Genomic DNA, 19,403 nt, shown 5'->3' with positions numbered 1-19,403 from the left:
GGTGAGGGGGAACAATGGCTGTGGAAATCACACAGTTAGCGGCAAATGGTTGGCCCATCTGTGTGGAGAAGAGCAGTGGTTGCAGGGCGGAGATATTCAGTGGTACCCAGGCCTGGCAATAAAGGGACACAGTAGTGTTTTTTTTTTTTTATGGCCTGTACCAGAGAGTGTAGGCCGTTTTTTTTTTTCTTTGTAGTAGGTCCAGCCTCGGGTAGCCATTGTATGCTGTACACTTGGAGTCGAACACTATGCAAGGGTAGTTAGCATGGGTGAACAGTTCTGGGGTCATTACTATTGAGAGGGTGGGTTTTGCCCCTCATAGCCAACAGTTCATACCCTGCCCCAGTGAGATCAGTGGATGTGGGTTAGAGGGACTGGAAGGCTGCCTGATTTTTATGGTACTACTGCATGTACAGGCAGGAATGTGCCATGCCTGTGTCCACCTGGAGTCTGACAGGGGCTCCTTGGAGCTTCATCTTTGTAAAGAATGGCATTTTGATCTGGTTGCTGATTGCCCTCACCAGGTCCAGAACTGACAAGGAAGGGTTTAACCCTCCCTGTCCCTACCGATTTTCCACAACTGACTCCTCTCAATCCCGACAAATTTTGGGAATTTTTTTTTTGGCTCAAACCTCCGGTTTTGGTGAGAAACATCGAAAATTCATAGAGAAATTGCTCATCTGAGGTTTAAAATACTGAATACAAGTAGCAGTACCCCTTACCTTACTGGATTTTCTATCTGGCTGGCTCCAAAGATAACGAGTTCTATGGGAAGGTAACTATTCCACACCACTCATAAACGGTGTTATTTATTTGGTATGAATTTATATGTAGTACGAAAATATATTGCTTTTTACATAGTTATATAGGCAATATAAGCATTGTTTCACTCACCAAACACATTAACATACCTGACCTTTTTTGGCGACATTACCTGATCATCATTTCTGACTGTTTCTTCCTCTAATGCTATGTAAACTTTGTCCTCCACATTGTCATCGAATGGGGAATCACTCTGGCCTTGAATTTCGTACCGTGGCACAACATGTTTTTATTGGCCAGGTCACTGGTAACAGGTGGATTACCGAGACAATGGCGTGGGGGGGGGGGAAGTCATGCGTGGTAAGGCATTGACCCTGCCTGGAATCTTACAGAGGAAGGTGTCTTGTGTGCACGTACCAAAAATCATGCTGGAAATTAGAAAACTGGGCAAATTAGGGACCTTGCAATTGCTGTGCATTCATATACATCAATGGGAGTCACAGTGACAAAACGTGTGGATATATGTACATACATCAACGAGAGTTGGTGGGTTAAAAATCCAGCCCAGCTTTGGAAGTGTTCATCTCTTCTAGGGGCAAATCCTCGTTATTGAGGGCAGTTGGTTCCATTTTGCCCTCGACTTCTACCTGTGTGTTTTCTGTATGGGCTCCATTGTTGGCTACATGATGTGAGATGGCTTAAGGTGGTGGTGGTTGGGCTCCATCTATTTGGCCACTTCCAGTGGGCCTTCATTTGTTCCCACATGTCATGTAGGACACAAGATGCATTGCACACCTTGTACTCCTAAGAGATGATCAAGATTAAGCTATCTTACCACGGTGGATTATCCTGTGAAGATGGACAGATACAAGGATAGAAGGGGCGGTTTGTACCTCGCCACTCTTCAGTCTTACGATTTGGCTGGGCTGGGATGCGACACACGGCTCTGATTGGCTTCTGTCTCCCAGTATATGATGCTAACAGCTGTCCGATTATTACTGTGTCTCAGTTGAACCCTTGGGTGTCATGGATGGTGAAATGTTCTCATACAGCCCTGGCTAGGGCACGTATTAGGTGGGCAAGAATGAGCTACTTACGCTGTTCCTCCATAAGCTGGACATATGCTGACATTATGAGCTTCTGCAAATCTGCAAGGGTAGCTTCCAGGGCTCCCTTGAACTTTACTTCATTAAACTGTAATAGTGCAGCGATTGCCCTGAGGGATTGTTGGACTGTGTTGATAACTTTATGTTTGAATTCTGCCCATGTTAGGGCTGCATTAACTTTCCCTGCTACCAGGAAAACTGACTTCCCCAACTGGGGTAGTAATACTGCGATCTTTTGTGTGTCCTCAAAAAAAGTCCAACACCAGCTTGACCATTTCCAAGTAGGTAGTGATTTTGTCCAGTTTGGGGCCTCAGTGCTGCCATGTTGGCATCTGTGTACAATGTACCTCAGCGACTGAAACTTCGCTTTGCCTTCCCTCCAAATTTTAGAACCACCAGTGTTTTACTAGGCTTTTCCCAGTCCAGTGGGGTTTTAAACAGGGAGGAACACCAATCCAGGACTTGCTACACATTAAGAGTACAGGGTAAACACAGAAACTCCAGATGGCAAGGCGAAAGATTTATTATGACACTAAGTTTTACATACAGTTTTATGTCCGAAGTCGTGAGATCTGTCAGGAGGAAATGGCCAATTGGGGTGAAGGGGAATTGCCTAGGGGAGGGGGAAATCTGGTTGGAGATGTCCCTCATATAACACTTACACTCGCTGCTGGAGTATTCTCTGGAAAAGGAAGAGGGCTGGGGTTTATCTCTATGTCTGTACGGGTGTTATGGTGATGAATCAGTGATGATAAGGCAAAGGGGCTAGGGGGAGATAGGCTATGACCTTGGCGCTGGAAAAGTGGAGGCCTGATGTCTGGCTCTTTCTCCCTCATCATCTAGTGATAGGGTTGTATGTTTGTGACCAGAGTGGGTCTGGTGGTAAAGCTATAAGTGACATGAGACAATCGGAACAAGTTTATGTCACCAGACCCGTGATTCCTTTTCCAGGGGTGGGAGGGCATTCTCTACCTGTGGGAGGGTATGTATGTGTGTGGTTGTGGGGGGGTGGGGCTGGCTTCAGCTTCACTGTCATGTTGATGAAGTCTCCTGGACTCTGGGGAGTGCGTGGTCTGGAACTCCTTCTGCATTGCCAAACTGCCTCTAGCAAGTTCGGGGGGCGCTGCATGTGGCAAGCACATGGGAATACAGGAACTCCTTCTGCGTTGCCAAGCCGCCTCTATCAAGCTTGGGGGTGCGACATCTAGCAAGCACACTAGAACACTGGAACTCTTGCATGGCCAAGCAGCCTCTAACAAGTTAGTGGAGGCCGTGTCTAGCAAGCACATTGGAACACTCTCCTTCTGAGTGGCCATGCCACCTCTAGCAAGCCCTGTTGTGCTGCCTCTAGCAAGCACTAAATTGATGAGCCCTCGCTGCTGCAGGTACTGGTGGCTCGATGGGTGGTGTGGCGGTTCTGGGTTAGAGGGACTTCCAGCTGTGGGGTGCACCAGCTCTCTGTGTCCTTCATGGGCAGACACTTGTACCCCCGTGATTTGGTTGTGGCTGCATGCATTTTCCCCTGCACCCTTTTTTTAACCAGAACTGCAGTATATATTTCGACCTGTTGTGTTGGGGACCTGGGTATTTTATAAACATTGTTACCCCGCCCTGTCCCGACCACTTTTCCACAACTGACTCCCCCAAATCCTGACCAATTTCGGAGAAATATTTTTTTGGCTCTAACCTCCACTTTGGGTGAGAAACAATGGAAAATCACAAAGAAAGTGGTCACTGGGGTCTATAAGTGGCCTACACAGGTATACCTTCGTTACACCTGTTAATGTGTTCTATGGAGGTGCTCTGTGGCTGTCACGATTTCTATGTTAGGGATTAGTATGGGAAACCATTCACAATAGGTAGATATTTATTTATTACAAACAAAAAAACATATAGTACAAGAGTATATTGGTTTTTATACAAAAACAGAGGTGAAATAAGCATTGTTCCATCGGGCGAACCTAGCGAAATCGCTCAAATTCTTCACAGATGATTTGCTAACATTGTTGTTTCACCATACATTTACTTTTTTCAACTTACACAATACTTTTCCGATAACATTATACCCTTTTCCACTTTAGAGAACTGTTTTCACATATTTACAGGCCCTATGATAATATTTAGCGTAATGCTAGTGCACATTTAAGTAATGAGTGACCTGGCTGTGACTGTTGTTTCAACTTACATTCTCTTTTTTCCACTTACATAATACTTTTCCAATAACATTATACCCTTTTCCACTTTAGAGAACTGTTTTCACATATTTACTGGCTTTACGATAAAATTTCGCGTAATATTAACATATATTTACATAGCGTGTGAAGTCGTTATAACTGTTGTTTAAACTTACACTCTATTTTTCAACTTATATAATACTTTTCCACTAACATTACACCCGTTTCCACTTTATATAATTGCTATAACATTTTTACAGACCTTACTATTCAACTGAGCGTCATATTATCGCATATTTACACAGTGACTGAACTCGCTATATCACTTTTTTCAACTTATACTATTTTTCAACTTATATAATACTTTCACACTAACATTACACCCGTTGCAACTTTATATAATTCTTATCACAGACTTACAGGCCTTACCATTATACTGAGCATCATATTATCGCATATGTACAGGCTTTACTTCTACAGTGAGTGTCATATTATCATTAACGCACACAGTATCAGTAATGTAGGAAGGTGTGATATTCCTTGAAACATGGCTCAAGGCACAACGTTACGTTGCAGTCTACACACACATATCTTGTGTCTTTTCTCTGAGTGGCTGGTCTTACTGTGGAGTGCTTGCATACATTGCAGCGGCACTGGTGTCTAGGACGGCTTGCTCAGGTAGTGGTGTCCTGAGAGGCATAGGGGAGTCTGGGCGGAACTGGGGATGCGAGTTCGGTGTGGGGTCCTGTCCTGTGCATACCTGGCGATAATTTCATGAGACAGCTCCCTCACAAATCCCTCAAATGTCTCAGAGATTCCCGATGTCATGGCGTGGAGGTAGTGTGCATTGAGGACCGTGATGTCGAACAAGTGGAAAATGAGCTTTTTGTACCACTTCATCATGGTCCTGGCACACTCCACACTGGAAATCATGGAGTAAGCCTGATCCACATGCCTCATGTTGATATTGTAGTACAGTACCAACTCCAGTTCCCAAACGTGGTACCTCCTCTCGCTGCAGTGATCCACAGAGTCTTTGCGGTGCATCATGGGACGGTGTACAGTCGACAGGAGGCAAACATCACTGTTGTGGTTCCACAGGGTGGCAAGGATGTTATTTGCCTGGAAGAAAACCACCTTGTTCTTGTCAAGTTTCCTCCCAACCTTGACCATATGACTGTTTCTCTTTACTGTACCACAGACTCTGGTGTCGTGTTGTTGGAGGAACTGAGCGAGAAGAGGGCTAGTGTACCAGTTGTCCAGGTACAGCATATGACCACAATGAAGGTACTCCTCCATCATTGTCTTCACCATGGCCCCTGAGAGTCCAATACTACGATCTTCTATTAAATCTGTCAGTGCGCCAAAGTACAAGACTATGTCTTGCACATAACCAATCTTACAGTCATGCATACCAAAGATCTTGAACCCGACATGGTGTCTCTTGCTGGGTATGTACTGGTGAAAGAAAATATCGCCTCTCCACAACACAAGACTTTCGTCTATGGCGAGGTCTCTGTAAGGATAAAAGGACAAGTGGAACATTTCCCATAGGTGATCGAAGACAAGCCTAATTCTCCTCATTTTATCTGAGTTATTAGCATCAGCAGGGTCGTCTGCAGTGTAAAAGTGGAGGCAGCTGAGAATTTGCTGGAATCGATTGCAACCCATTACCAGAGAAAGGTGTGCTGGTCATTGGGTCCATGGACCAGTATGCAGGAATTTGATTTTATCATACTACACCCATCAAGAAAACCAGAGCCAAAAATATGAACATCTCACCTAAGGTTACCGGACAGTCATTGTTGGGAATGCCTGCTCATTGTACCTTGATGCTCGCTTTCATGGTGCTGGCTGCTTGCAAATAAGTTTTTTTGCTCTGCTATGTGGCCCACAAAGTCCTCCCCAAAGAACAGGAGGAAGAAATCCACCCTGGTGGAGCCCGCGTGGATACCTGGAGCCATGCAGCCAGACCGCCACTCCTCAGTGAAGGAGTGAATGATGGGAGTGAAATTACTTCCATCTTCCCAGTCCCATGACACACTACCATCTCCAGCCTCGTCCCCATCGTCGCCTTTGTCAGGGTGGGGAGGGGAGGGTGGTGGGGGAGGTTTGGGAGGTGGAAAGCGTCATCCTTCCCCACTTGCACTCCTCTTCCCTCTCCCTTTTCCTTTCCCCTTTCCCTTCCCATTCCTTCCTTTCCCCACATTATGGGGCTGTGGGGAGGAAGTGCGGGAATATTGTGGGGCGAAAAATGTGCTAGGGAGTGGCTCCACCTCGCCTCCCTGCTGCCCATGTACACCATGTGCTCGTGCTGCCTCCCTCACACCACTTTCCCTTTTACCGCTCACTCCCGCCACACCACTTTCCCTTTCACCCCTCACTCCCGCCATGCCACTCGCACCCTCCCCAGACAACACTGAAGGACCATACCTGATTTTCCTTCTTGCCGCATCTTCGGATCCTCGCAGCAAAATTTTCTCCCTCCCCAACCATGAGATAACATCACGTCCTACGCCACTGTCCTCGTTCTCGTCCTCATCTGACTCTTTGTCTAGGGGCTGGAGAGAGGTCCGTGCATGTGTATGGCGTCCAGGCTGATCTTCCCTTGCCCTACGGTATGTCACATACCGCAATTTTCTCAGCAAAAGGGACCTCCTCATCACTGCTGCTTGTTTCCTCCTCAGGCTGCACCTAATCCATCTCCTCCACATTGTCATCCAGTGAAGAATCACTATCACCTTTGAAGGCATCCAGGGCAGATTGAATTTCATCCTCAGAGAGACCTCTACGCTCCATGTCTGACCTGGGTCACTGCTAACGTGTGAGTGGCCGAGACAAGGAAGCGAGCGGGTCATGCAGGGTCTGGGAGCGGGCCCGCCTGGTGGCAGTTAGGGAAGCTTGCCTGCATATGCGTACCAAAAATCACGCGCAAAATTTGAAAATTGTGCAAATTAGGGAGTTTGCAATTGCTGTGCGTTTATATACGTCAACATGACTCACAGTGACAAAACATTTGAACATATATATATGTCAGTGGGATGCGACGGGTTAAGCTGCTAATGGGTAATGCATTTATTCATCAAACCTCCAGTTGTTTTTTTTCACCTCACTGAAAGATGCTTCAAATGGGGGACTTCTGGATATCGTCTGCCACCAGATGTCTCTTACTGTTAACAGCTTCTTTGTCCCAAGCATGTGTTCAGTTACCGAGGTTTTTCTCTGTTGAAATGTGAACAAACACCATCATAAACTACTGAAGTACTGAAAAAAAATCATAACAAATTTATAAAGGTGGAGAAAACATTGTTCTCATTTTATTTCCCTGAAAACAAAGCCCAAGTTTTGAGAACCTGGCAACTATATATTACTTTTCATCATTCTTATTGAAGTTCTTACAAAGCTGAGTTAAATCTTGCCTCCTGAAATGTTTGATTTATACTGTAGTTTTAGCCATGCTCTTGTGTCAGTGTTTCTTTTGGCGAAAATTTAATGATGATGTATTAAGTTATTCTACATCAGTCATCAGAGTTGAGAGACAGTCCCCGTCCCAAGATTTGATCATGGCTTATCCCCCTAGGAAAACGCGCTATCATCACTTTCAAATAGGTCATATCAAGCATGGAATGGGGACTGTCTCTGAGCTCGGATGGCTGATATAAAATAATTTAATACATCATCATTAAATTTCTGCCAAAAGAGAGACTGACACAAACAAAACAAGTGCATGGCTAAAACTACAGTATATATCGAACATATCAAAAGGCAAGAATTAACTCAGCTTTGAAGCAGCTTCATTATAAAGAAGAAAAGAAATATATAAGTGCCAGGTTTTCAAAATTAGGGCTTCGTTTTCGGGGAAATAAAACAACGAGAGCAATGTATTATCCCCTGTTATATTTTTTTTACGAAGCTTTTCAATACTTCAGTAGTGTATGATGGTAACTTGCTACACAGGTTTTCACATCAACAGAGAAAAATCACGGTAATTTACCACGAACCCGGGGTAGGAAAGCTGTTGACCGTGGTGGCCTCAAGCTGTAGGCAGCTTCACTAGTCCCCCATTGGATGGATAACATATTAACTTCATTGACTGTTACACCTCAAGAAATTTCTCATAAACTAACTATATCTGCCTAAGTAATGGTAATCAAAAATGAATGGCAGAACCTAGACGAAAATCTAAAGATTAGTCGCCACCAAACGTACTATGTAAGGAAGTGTAAAGTCTGCACTTTTGCTGACCTCCGAAGTGACTGTAGAAGTAAAGGTGCTGTTGTCAAAGTCCCACAGGGTGCATGGCTGCTTGACAGGATTGCCCGTCATGGCGTCCTCTGTCAGGTAGCTGCATGAGTCACTGAGGGGGCAGGGAAGAAAGTGGTAAAGGGATGGCTACACATACACGGGTTGTACTTAGCAGGACTCATTTGTAGGACACATTTTCAGCCACAGCAAAAGATTCAGGATGCATTTGCTGCTGATGTGAGTAATTTCTGTGTCGCATCTACTTCCACACATTGTTTCCTCGTGGAGTATCTAAGATCAAGTTTATGCAGTGAAGGGCAAATTTAGATAATACTGTACTTCTATGGGATATTAAAATTTTATCATCAGGTGCAATATAATAAAGAATTCAAATTAATATTAGGATGCTCTGAAATGAAAATAACTTGTAAGATAAAAAGAATCAAGATCTTTGTCCGCTGTTGTTGTTGTTATTGTTGTTGTTGTGCCCCAGTCTCATCTGGATGTGAACCCGGTGGACTGGAGGCTGATGAATCCCTTCTGTAGTCCATCTTCTTTTGCGGGATAGGGAGAGTTGGAAGACGTATGCATAGCTGGGCTGCAAAGCTTTTTAGTTATACCAGTGCCACTACAGGAAGGTGTCCTGATAATTTGTACAGAAAAATACATGAACCCTTCGTCACACTTAACGTGTGTTTTATCAACTGTGGGACTAACTAGCAAAAATGATTAATTACATGGGAACTACATACTGTGTCCTGAGTAATCATATCATGATTAGCTCTTCTGCTGTCTTTTTATTGCAGAAGAAAGAAAGTACTAAAGTCACAAGCGTGAATAACAAGATCCTCCTTCCATGAAAACTACATAAAAGATAGCCAAGATCAAGATCCATTCTTTTTGATGTTTTAGACATAATGCTATTAAAAGAATAGAGGTCATTGGATAAGAGAAACGAAAACTGTGAAGACGGTTGCAGAGCTGACGAGTTGCATAATGAGGGACAAAATACTAATTAACTCTTGCATTACAGAGATGGACTGAAAAGAATGTGACTTTGCTGCTAGACGCATCTTGCGCGCTAACAGTAATTATTGAAGGATGAGAATGAACAGTTCAGAACAACAGTGACAAACAACGATAGTAGAGGAAAAGATTCAGTATTGCGGTGAAAGGAGAGATTGAAGGGAGACGGTAAGAGAAGGGAGTTGATAAGACAAATCTCTTTGGTCCAAACGTACCTGGAAAAGTTGCAATTCGATGGGACATCCTTCACCCACATACACACAGGAGCATAAAGTCCCTGTACAAAATCAACAACGGAACTCATAAAGAAAATACTGAGCAAGATTAGCAGATCCAAACTTTGAAAACCAGATGCTGAGAGGAAAGTAGTTAAATTTTTCATTGATGAATCCCGAGAAAAATATCAAGAAAGACTTTAGGAGCAATTATGAGGAATTAAGTTTTAAAGCATTATAGATAACGAGGATTTTGTTACCCGTGTCAGAAGTAATGGGCAATAAAAATAAAAAATAAAAAAAGCCTTTTTTATGGTTCTTGAACTAAATATTGTAATATACCCTGTGAGAAACAGGTAGAGAAGGGATGGGTGGAGTCATCAGCAAATGAGTGGATAATACTAAAAGTACAGAAATACTGAACAGACCGTTTTATGGCCCCCTGTGTCCATTAGCATCTCTCTCTCTCTCTCTCTCTCTCTCTCTCTCTTTGATTCTCGTTACCTCTAGATTATTCAGTTTAAGAAAGGTTGCTCGTATACAACAACCTTATCACCTTAACCTGTCCTATTATTCCGGTACAGCCTGTGGACCCTCCAAAGAAACGTCGTCTGTGGCACTTTGGAGCTACGGATTGGGAGGCCATCAAGCAGTACTGCTTTGATTTTCCATGGACTGATTATTGCTTCCATGGCCGGGAGGCATCTGGATGTGCCTTGCACATTACGGAGGTTATTCTCTCGGGCATGGAGGCATACATTCCTTTCTCATTTCCTTTGACTACTGCACGAAAGCCTTGATTTAATCACGCTTATTCTAATGCCGTCCGCAACAAGGAGAGGGCCTATAAAAGGTACCGGAGCCAACCCACCCCTGAATCACATCTTTTATACGTTTCTGCCCGGAATCAGGCTAAGTCTGTTCTTTGCTTCGGTAAAAATAAATTCATCAGTACTAAATGCTCTCATCTCTCCAACTCGACTCCTTCCCGCTCCTTCTGGCACCTTGCCGAAAACCTTTCTAACAACTTTGCATCATCATCCTTCCCTCATCTTTTCTACTCTGATGGCTCTGTACCTATTTCTTCTACTGATAAAGCAGACCTCTTTGCTCAGACTTTCTCCTCCAATTCCACCTTAGGTGATTCCGGTGCTGTTCCTCCATCACTTCCCCCCTCTGACTTTCTCATGGCTGACATTGAAATTTCTTCAGCTAATGTATTTTCTGCCATCACAGGCCTTAGGACTAGTAAGGTATATGGGCCTGATGAAGTCCCTCCTGTTGTTCTCAAGAGCTGTACTTCTGTGCTTACACTCTGCCTAGGCAAACTCTTTCGCCTTTGTCTATCAACTTGTACCTTTCCTTCTTCCTGGAAGTTTGCTCTCATTCAGCCAGTCTCAAAGAAGAGTGACCATTCCCAACCCTCTAACTATCGTCCAATTGCTTTAACATCCTGTATCTCAAATGTTTTCGAGTCTATTCTTAAGAGAAAGATTTTAAAGCATCTTTCCTATCACAACCTTCTTTCTGATCGTCAGTATGGGTTCCATCAGGGACGCTTCACTGGCGATCTTCTCACCTACCTTTCAGACTCCTGGTCATCCTCCTTTTGGGACATTGGTGAAAGCTTTGCCATTGCACTTGACATCTCTAAGGCTTTCGATCGAGTCTGCCATAAATCTTTAATTTACAAACTGCCCTCACACGGTTTTTATCCTTCTATCTGTGCCTTCATCTCTAGCTTCCTTTCTGGTCTTTCTATAGCCACTGTTGTAGACGGCCATCATTCTTCTCGATTTATCAACAGTGGTGTTCCTCAGGGCTCTGTCCTGTCACCAACTCTCTTCCTTTTATTCATCAATGACCCTCTAAGCTGTACATCTAACCCTATCCACTCATATGCTGATGATTCCATCCTTCACCTTTCCATTCGGTTCCCGCAATGTCCATCTCAGCATTTACTTCAACAAACAAGGGATGAAGCTATGGCACACCTAATGTCTGACTTGGCTCGTATCTCTGACTGGGGTAATATTAATCTTGTTGTTTTTAATACATGAAAGACTCAGTTTTTACACCTATCAACCTGACAAAATCTTCCACATGTATACCCACTAACGTTTAATAATATTCAGCTTAATCCTGCATCATCCTTGAACATGCTTGGGGTTTCATTTACTCGAGACTTATCTTGGAAAGACCATATTACATCTCTTATAAAATTTGCTTCCAAGAGATTAGGTGTGCTAAGCCGACTCTGTTCCTTCTTTACCCCCGCACAATTGTTGACTCTATACAAGGGTTTTATCCGCCCCTGTGTGGAGTACAACTCTCATGTGTGGGGAGGCTCCCCACATACAGCTCTTCTCAATAGGATGGAGTCAAAGGTTTCATCTCATTAACTCTCCTCGTCGTACTGACTCCCTTCAACCTCTGTCTCTTCGCCGCACTGTTGCATCTTTATCTCTTTTCTATCTCTACTTCAATGGTCACTGCTCCTCTGAACTATCTGCATACATTCCTCCACATTTACGACAGGCGCATAGCACCCGTCTAGCAGCAAACTCTCATCCCTTTTCTGTCCAGCTGTCTAATGCAATAGTTAACCGTTACTCCCAGTCCTTCATTTATGCAACTGGTGAACTCTGGAACGGTCTCCTTCTGTCCGTATTTCCTGCTAGCTATGATCTCAATCTTTCAAACGCAGTGTGTCCAGGCATCTCGAAATGATCAGATCTTGAATTTGGCTCCCTTGTATTTTGTTTTTCTCATGGAAGGAACAATAATAGTAGGTCCACAGCCTTTGGTTCCTTCTTCCTCGTATAAAATAAAAGGGGGTTGACCAAAGCTCCAGAGATGATTAAAACACTTTAAGCTTAATAAGAATTAAATAAGGAATACGTCATATGACTGACGTAGTTACCAGAGTTCATGCTTTTCGTACAACAGCGGTAGAAGCTGTCGTGATTGTGAATGTGAGTCCAGTGGACTGCAGGCGGAAGCTGCCTTTTTCCTGCCGTCCATCACTGTTTTTTCAGGGGACATGGAGGAGTTGCGGGACATTCGCACTGCATAGCTGTTCTGTCTATTTCAGTGCCAGCATGTGGAAGTGCCCCTTTCCAACACCAGTGTTAGAAGCTAAAAGTATCATATTTATGTACAAGTAAACCTTCACTTGTACTTCATTATGCACAGACAGCGAAGGAATAAATGCATTTATTATTTGAAAATAATAACCGTAAAAGGATGTTTTTATTAACACGCTTGCAGTAGACTAATGATCGGCCGAACTGTGCTGAGACTGCTTGTTGTAATGATGACTGGTGGATAAGACGGGGACAGTATAGTCATTTGCAATGCTGATATAAACAAAAGTTTGGTGACTTCGCAATAACGAATGTGATTTAGCTGCTGGTATTATCTCATACTCTAATGGTATAAGTTTTCCTTTTTTTTCCTTTTTTAACTAGCTTCATGCATGAAAGACTCAGAGTAGCGGTTGATTCTTGAATGAGAAAGTTAGACAAAACAGAGGTTAGAGGGTGAACCTAGATAAATGCTATACGTACTCCATAATGGAAAGTGATGCATAGATCCCACACCACACCCACCAACACAGTTACAAAGATGAGAGAGAGAGAGAGAGAGAGAGAGAGAGAGAGAGAGAGAGAGAGAGAGAGAGAGAGAGAGACCTATACAGGGTATCTCAGGAACTGTTTCATGAACATAAAATTATTCTTTGGCTACTTTTTTTTTTAGTATAAAACAGTCGATCGACATGGATCTTGCTGCCACCTGTTATGGTGTTACTATTTCTGATGACCCATTCAGCTTAAATGTTCTCCCTCACTCTTCAAATACATGACCATTAATAACCGTAGCTCTCTCAAGAATGTGAATTCGACCCATGATGATGGAACATTATTTTGCTCAAATTTAACAAAAGAATCGCTTCCTGATTAGTGCAAATGTTCAGGGACTACTTGTAAAATCCGATGCCCTGCATGACTTACTCTTCGTAGGGAAGGTCGGGTGGTGAGGTGTAGGAGGTGTTGGCGGGTGTGTGCTGGGCGTCTGGCGGGAGGACGAGGGTGGGGGTGCTAGCATGGGGCGGGGGGATGCACTTGTGGTTGATAGGTGGAGCCATAAACACACCTGCTATAGCGTGGTACGGCAACAAGGAGTACCCTGGTAGTGAAAGGAAAAGGTACCAGTAACAACAGCTTTGCTTTGATACTGATCTTATTTCAAGCTGAAGGAGCACTTATGGGAATAACAGGTAACAAATAAATTTTGTTTTTCACCTTGTGCCTGCATTATGACTGTTCCTTTGTATACATAATAAAGACCTATTTTTGCATATAAGTAGGTTATTTTGCCATTCTTCGTATCCATGGGTCGTGGTGATGGGACGCTGAGGGAGATGAGCATGAAGATCGAATACAAAAATTCGTAGAAATCCATGTTAATGCTGTTATTCGGATGATCCTTTTTTGTAAGGCAATGCTTTTGAGTAGTAATGTCCTAATCAAGAAATAAATGGCATAGCCCATCATCTGCGTTCCATGCATCCTGGAATCACCAATATTTTCCAGTAATGTGCGTGGCGTGGTATAAAAGTATGAGTTTTAAAGGGGTCATATTCATACTCCTTTATCAGTCATTACAACAGTATTTGCCTAACCAGAAACCATGTGTCTAGTGGAATTCGGGCTGCAGATATGATGCAAAATATGTTGCCCTATTTCAATGTACCATCAAGAAAATTGGTAATTTTCAACAATAATAAAAATCAATAAATCAGCTATACAGTATATTAACCAATTTTAATTCTTCAAAAATCATTTTATTCCTTCTTCAAAGTTAAATTCCATGTCAAATTTCATGCGCCTTAGAGAGCTGAACCATGATAAATGAATTGAATGAATTTCCAACGTTGGACGAGCAAATTAGAAAAACTGCAAATTTCAGTAAAATATATACTAAAACTCAGTTATGTGCTTCTGAATTAAAAGACCATTTTATTCAGAACTTTGGGCACCTAAGAAATCTACCTTCATAAACCCATGAAACCTCATGGTTATTATTCTTCTGAAGTAGACTTTGAATAAAAATATTAAATAATAATAATAATAATAATAATAATAATAATAATAATGATGATGATGATGATGATGATAATAATAATAATAATAATAATAATAATAATAACAATAACAATAATAATAATAATAATAATAATAATAATAATAATAATAATACAATTTTAACCCAAAACAAGCTCCATACATAAGTATACATTCATTAAATTCTATTACACTAGCGTTTAAGTCTCAGCATAAGATAGCAGTATTTTTTTTTTTTTTATATATCTGTATACCTGGGCTGCTTCTATCTATAATTACAAGCGCTCGTGGGCCCTTCGGGCCCTCTCGCACTTGCAAAGGGCTCTTGTGCTTCGCACGTGTTGCGATCATTTCAGGTAATCTGAGTCACGTTTATGTGCTTTCTAGTCTAACGTTGTCATTATCGTCTGTCAAGGCAACATCGAAAGGCCCATGATGGTCCATTTATGTGGTGTTCTAATCTAACGTTGTCACTTGGATTTTTTGCAGCTAACCAATTGATCATGTTATTTGGAGCTTCGGGAATGGAACCCAAGTTGCCCGCATGCAAGTCCAAGACATTAACCACTTGGCCATGGCAACTGACTGGGTGCCGGGAGCGGCGTCTTTTGGCGAAACTTTTATCGCTCATTAAATATAGTAAAAGTTTTTCAATCGTGATGGGACCAAGTTTGTTTCACATCAGCGATTATTATGCGATTTTCGTGCCAATTTTGGTGTGATTTGAATGTGCAGTTTCGGCTGCCCAAAATACACACACACACACACACACACACACACACACACACAGAGCTACTGCTATAGTATATTAGATAATAAAAAATTATCATTTATATATAATTATAATTAATACTGTGGTAAACTCCCCAAAATACTCTTCTATGCATGCAAAGGGAAAAGGTGTACATATGATGGATGATTGTGTTATATGTTCATGTTTCAAGCTATGTTGCTTTAGCGTCTAAAGTCCGTTAATTTTAATCAAAGTGCCTTCAACAATTCGTATTCAGCATTGGAGAAACTTTTTCGAGTTGAAGGGATTAGATATAGCGTTCATTAACGCATTTACCACAGATGATGTGCAATATTTTGACTGTTATCAAAACTAACTAGGAGAGCACGTTCTCGGGATGAAACGTTATGATAGCCACAATGCTTATTATCATGAAGTTAATGCAGAGATCTATCTAATATACAATAGCAGTAGGTGTGTGTGTGTGTGTGTGTGTGTGTGTGTGTGTGTGTGTGTGTGTGTTGGGCAGCCGAAACTACACATTCAGATCGCACCAAACTTAGCACAGAAATGGCAAAAAATTCGCTGATGTGAAAAAACTTGGTCCCATCACGATTGAAAAACTTTTACTATATTTAATGAGCGATCACATTTTGACCCAAAAACGCTGCTCCCGAAGCCCGGCATAGGATCTCCGTAGAATTTTTTGCCCATAGGTATAACTAAGTCATAGCAGCGCGAGAGCCCTCCGCAGGAGCAAATGCGAGGGGCCCAAAGGGCCCACGAGCACTTGTTATTTACTATATTTACTTAACTCCTTCCCTATAAGGGCGTCTTTTATTCCTTATTTCTCCCGTCTCCATTTGAGTTTATTCCATGTGGGTGAAAGTTTTATAAGTAGAAGGGTCAGATATTGCCTTCCTTTAAACCCTTCATTTGTATGGGGCTCTTCTCATACTTAATCTAACAGCGCCAAGAACAAAATCACGATCATCGTTCTGAATGGGTTACTCCCTCTACCTGTAGGTAACTCTCATAAGCTAAATAGAATTGTTTCGACGTAGCGTGATCAAACTGATAAAGATATCATTGTACTGTATGGGTCCACTTGCAAGAAAAGAAAAAGAACAGTAAATTTTTCAATACACCCTGAAGAGGACGCACAGCAGTGTTGCCAACCCCGGCCGATTTATTCAGATTAAGTGGAAGCAGTGATAGTGCAGGAGTTAATGAAGGCTATATCTAGCTCTTGTAGTTAAATAAAAGAAAGTCCTCAAAAAACTAAATAAAATACTTTGGAAATAACAAACGAATAACATCAGAATGACACTCTCGCAATGAAGAATTAATCATTTCAACACGATGATATTTCGACAATTATATATATAGACTATAACTTTGTGGAAAGCTGACGTAGTGAAGGGGTAGGAGCAATCACCACTGAAGTTCTCCACTACGAAAAGTCTTCTCAGAGTTAAATAAATTCGTTCGGTCCTAGAAAAGATAAAAGTCTTACAGTACATCATGGAGAGAAGGTACAGCATTGTCCACTTTCCGGTGCCCAGTTTGGTCAGGATGGCGTCGAAGTTGTCTTCCATGGCGGATACAGGAGGAGCTGGTGGTGGTCGAGTGGTCAGAGAAGTGATCTGGTGTCCAAAATGGCTCGAATTCGACCCCGGGCTGCGACTGGGAACAATTAATAACTCAGACTTAATTAAAAGAAAGTACTCATCTTGCACATAACACACCGACAAGTCATAATAACATCCCTGTTAGTACAATTACTTTAGTTAAGAATCAGACAACCCTATTATGTACTCAGCATGGACGGTCGGTGTTAGTGCCGAATTGGTGACATATGAAGGCATAAGGTGTGGAGGAGGTCTGCTGGACACATATTCTTATGATTTTAAGAGGCTCACACTTGTCCCTATTCTCACCTCCTTTGTAGGCTCCCTGACACCACATCCTTAGCAATGTGCTATCTTCTTTACTGTATACTGATTGAATCTTAGTATGATATGTACCTTAATAACAGTTTCGTGAATTACGCAAAGGAAAGAGCACTGCTTACTTGATGAAACTGTTTTTGTTGTGAAGGTTTCAAGTACGTTATTTGCCACTGATTAGAACATACAACTCAGAGAGAGCATTAACGGAATTACGAATGTGCTAGATACGGATATAAATTGGTAAGGAAAAACATTATTAAGGCGCATTTCCTAGAGTATGCACGTGAATTCTAACGTTTCATATGCAGTAAAAACTGTTCAGGAACGGGCGGCATGAGTCACCTAAACTGAGAAGAGTAGGAGCCACAGACTTGTCATCCTTGGTGGGGTCGCTGATGGGATTCACCTTGCGTTGAGAGAGGGCAGCATCGGTACAAACACTGCTTTGTGCACTGTTGCCACTAAACGTTCACTAGCATAAAACAAGGTGTTTGGCTAGTCCCGTTTCTTCATATCCATTTAACTAGATGTTTGTGGAAATCCAAAATTTATGAAAAACTCTGATAAACTTGATGTATTAATCGCAGTCAGGAAAGGGAATGTTATTGAAACAGATCCGTGGTAGCTCAGTCCCAAACCTAACCACAGAACCAAAAATAGAATTTCACCTGACTACCAGGCTATGCTGGGTTTTACATAGTTTATTACGTTTCTCTGATGAATGGTGCTTTTGTCTAATCCAGATGATGATTCACGGTAACATCAATTCACTTGCATGTTGATAGGCTGACTAGAAGTATTAACATCGTTGAAAAGAAAAACAAACATTACAATGAGTGATCAAGAGAGAAAGAAGAACGTGTCAGTAGAGTTTGCTCAAAGAGATACCAAGAGTGCAAACATCACCCTTAACTCTACTCACAGGTGACTTTCATTATAACTACGTAGTAGTTGTAAAATGACGCATAATGTCATCCAGATTTCAAAGTTCATATTCTGTTCATTTTCATTCGTTGGAAGAAAAATATCATTGAAGATAAATACATTCGATTAAACCCTTCAATTTGTAGGTAAGTCCAAAGTTCCACTGTTTTCTTTACAAGATGTAAAATTCGATTTTAACGTGTGGGAATAATACTTAAATTTAAATTATTCGCGGCCCTGGGAAACCACCACCCATTAAGAAGTATTTTCATTAGTCATTTTTCTAGGTTTGATATTTTTGTTCCGATAAACGTTTTAAAGTTAATGAAATACCACAATATAATTTTGAAAAGATTGGATATGTTTAATGCCTCCTGTTCAAACAGCATGGAAAAATGTGATACCTACCTGTGTCTATCTATCTATCTATATATATATATATATATATAGGTAGCCGAGGACGACACATTCCCAATTTACTCTTCCAAACACACACATTTATTACTATCTTAGCCCCAAGGGGAGAAGGTACTAGGGACACCCCTCCTCTGTCTTTTACTTCCTACAATGTTGCAGGACCGGCCTATTCCGACCGAAGTCGGGACAATACAGCCAATGTATCTCTACCAAGTGGCTTAGGCTGTCTGGTAGAGATTGTATGTAGGGTGAGAAGTGCTTGTAAGTGTAATTGTAGTGTTGGAGTGGCTCTGGATGTGTGTCTGTGAACCAAGTGTAATCAGCCAGCGCAAGCCTACTGGGTGCAAGCATACTTTACAGTAAGTGACACTGGTTCAACCACAGCACCCCTTGTGTCCGCCAATGCAGTACGTGGCAGGGTGAACAATCCCAAAGTTTATTACCCTGGCGGGGTGCGAACCCTGGTCCACCCGTGTGCGAAACGCACACTCTACCACTGTACCACAGAGGCTTCATATATATATATATATATATATATATATATATATATATATATATATATATATATATATACAGGGTGTCCCGGGAGTTAAGTTAAAAGCTTTGGGAAATAATAGAGGAGGGAATTCCAAGGAAAAAATGTTATATGAACATGTGTCCAAATTCTAACCGTTACGGAGCTACAGTTACTGATGACCTTATGGGCGAAATATGAAGGAGACC

General features: G+C 42.0%; 1 protein-coding gene across 1 annotated transcript in view; it reads right to left on the bottom strand.

Annotated features, from left to right (window-relative positions):
* LOC145406364 (organic cation transporter protein-like) overlaps positions 1–19,403 on the bottom strand; it is a 230,470-nt gene that overhangs the window by 209,592 nt on the left and 1,475 nt on the right. The window contains exons 3-5 of the mRNA XM_080277527.1: positions 16,904–17,073; positions 13,542–13,716; positions 8,288–8,399 (exon numbers count right to left, since the gene is read on the bottom strand). Of these exons, the coding sequence (XP_080133653.1) occupies positions 8,288–8,399; positions 13,542–13,716; positions 16,904–17,073 (457 nt within the window). The remainder of the gene's footprint in view (positions 1–8,287; positions 8,400–13,541; positions 13,717–16,903; positions 17,074–19,403) is intronic.

Source organism: Coenobita brevimanus, chromosome 8, assembly GCF_032717465.1.
Source record: "Coenobita brevimanus isolate Jiangsu-jjx chromosome 8, ASM3271746v2, whole genome shotgun sequence".
Taxonomy (NCBI): domain Eukaryota; kingdom Metazoa; phylum Arthropoda; class Malacostraca; order Decapoda; family Coenobitidae; genus Coenobita; species Coenobita brevimanus.
Note: the sequence above shows the minus strand (reverse complement) of the source record. Positions and strands in the feature narration are given on the sequence as shown.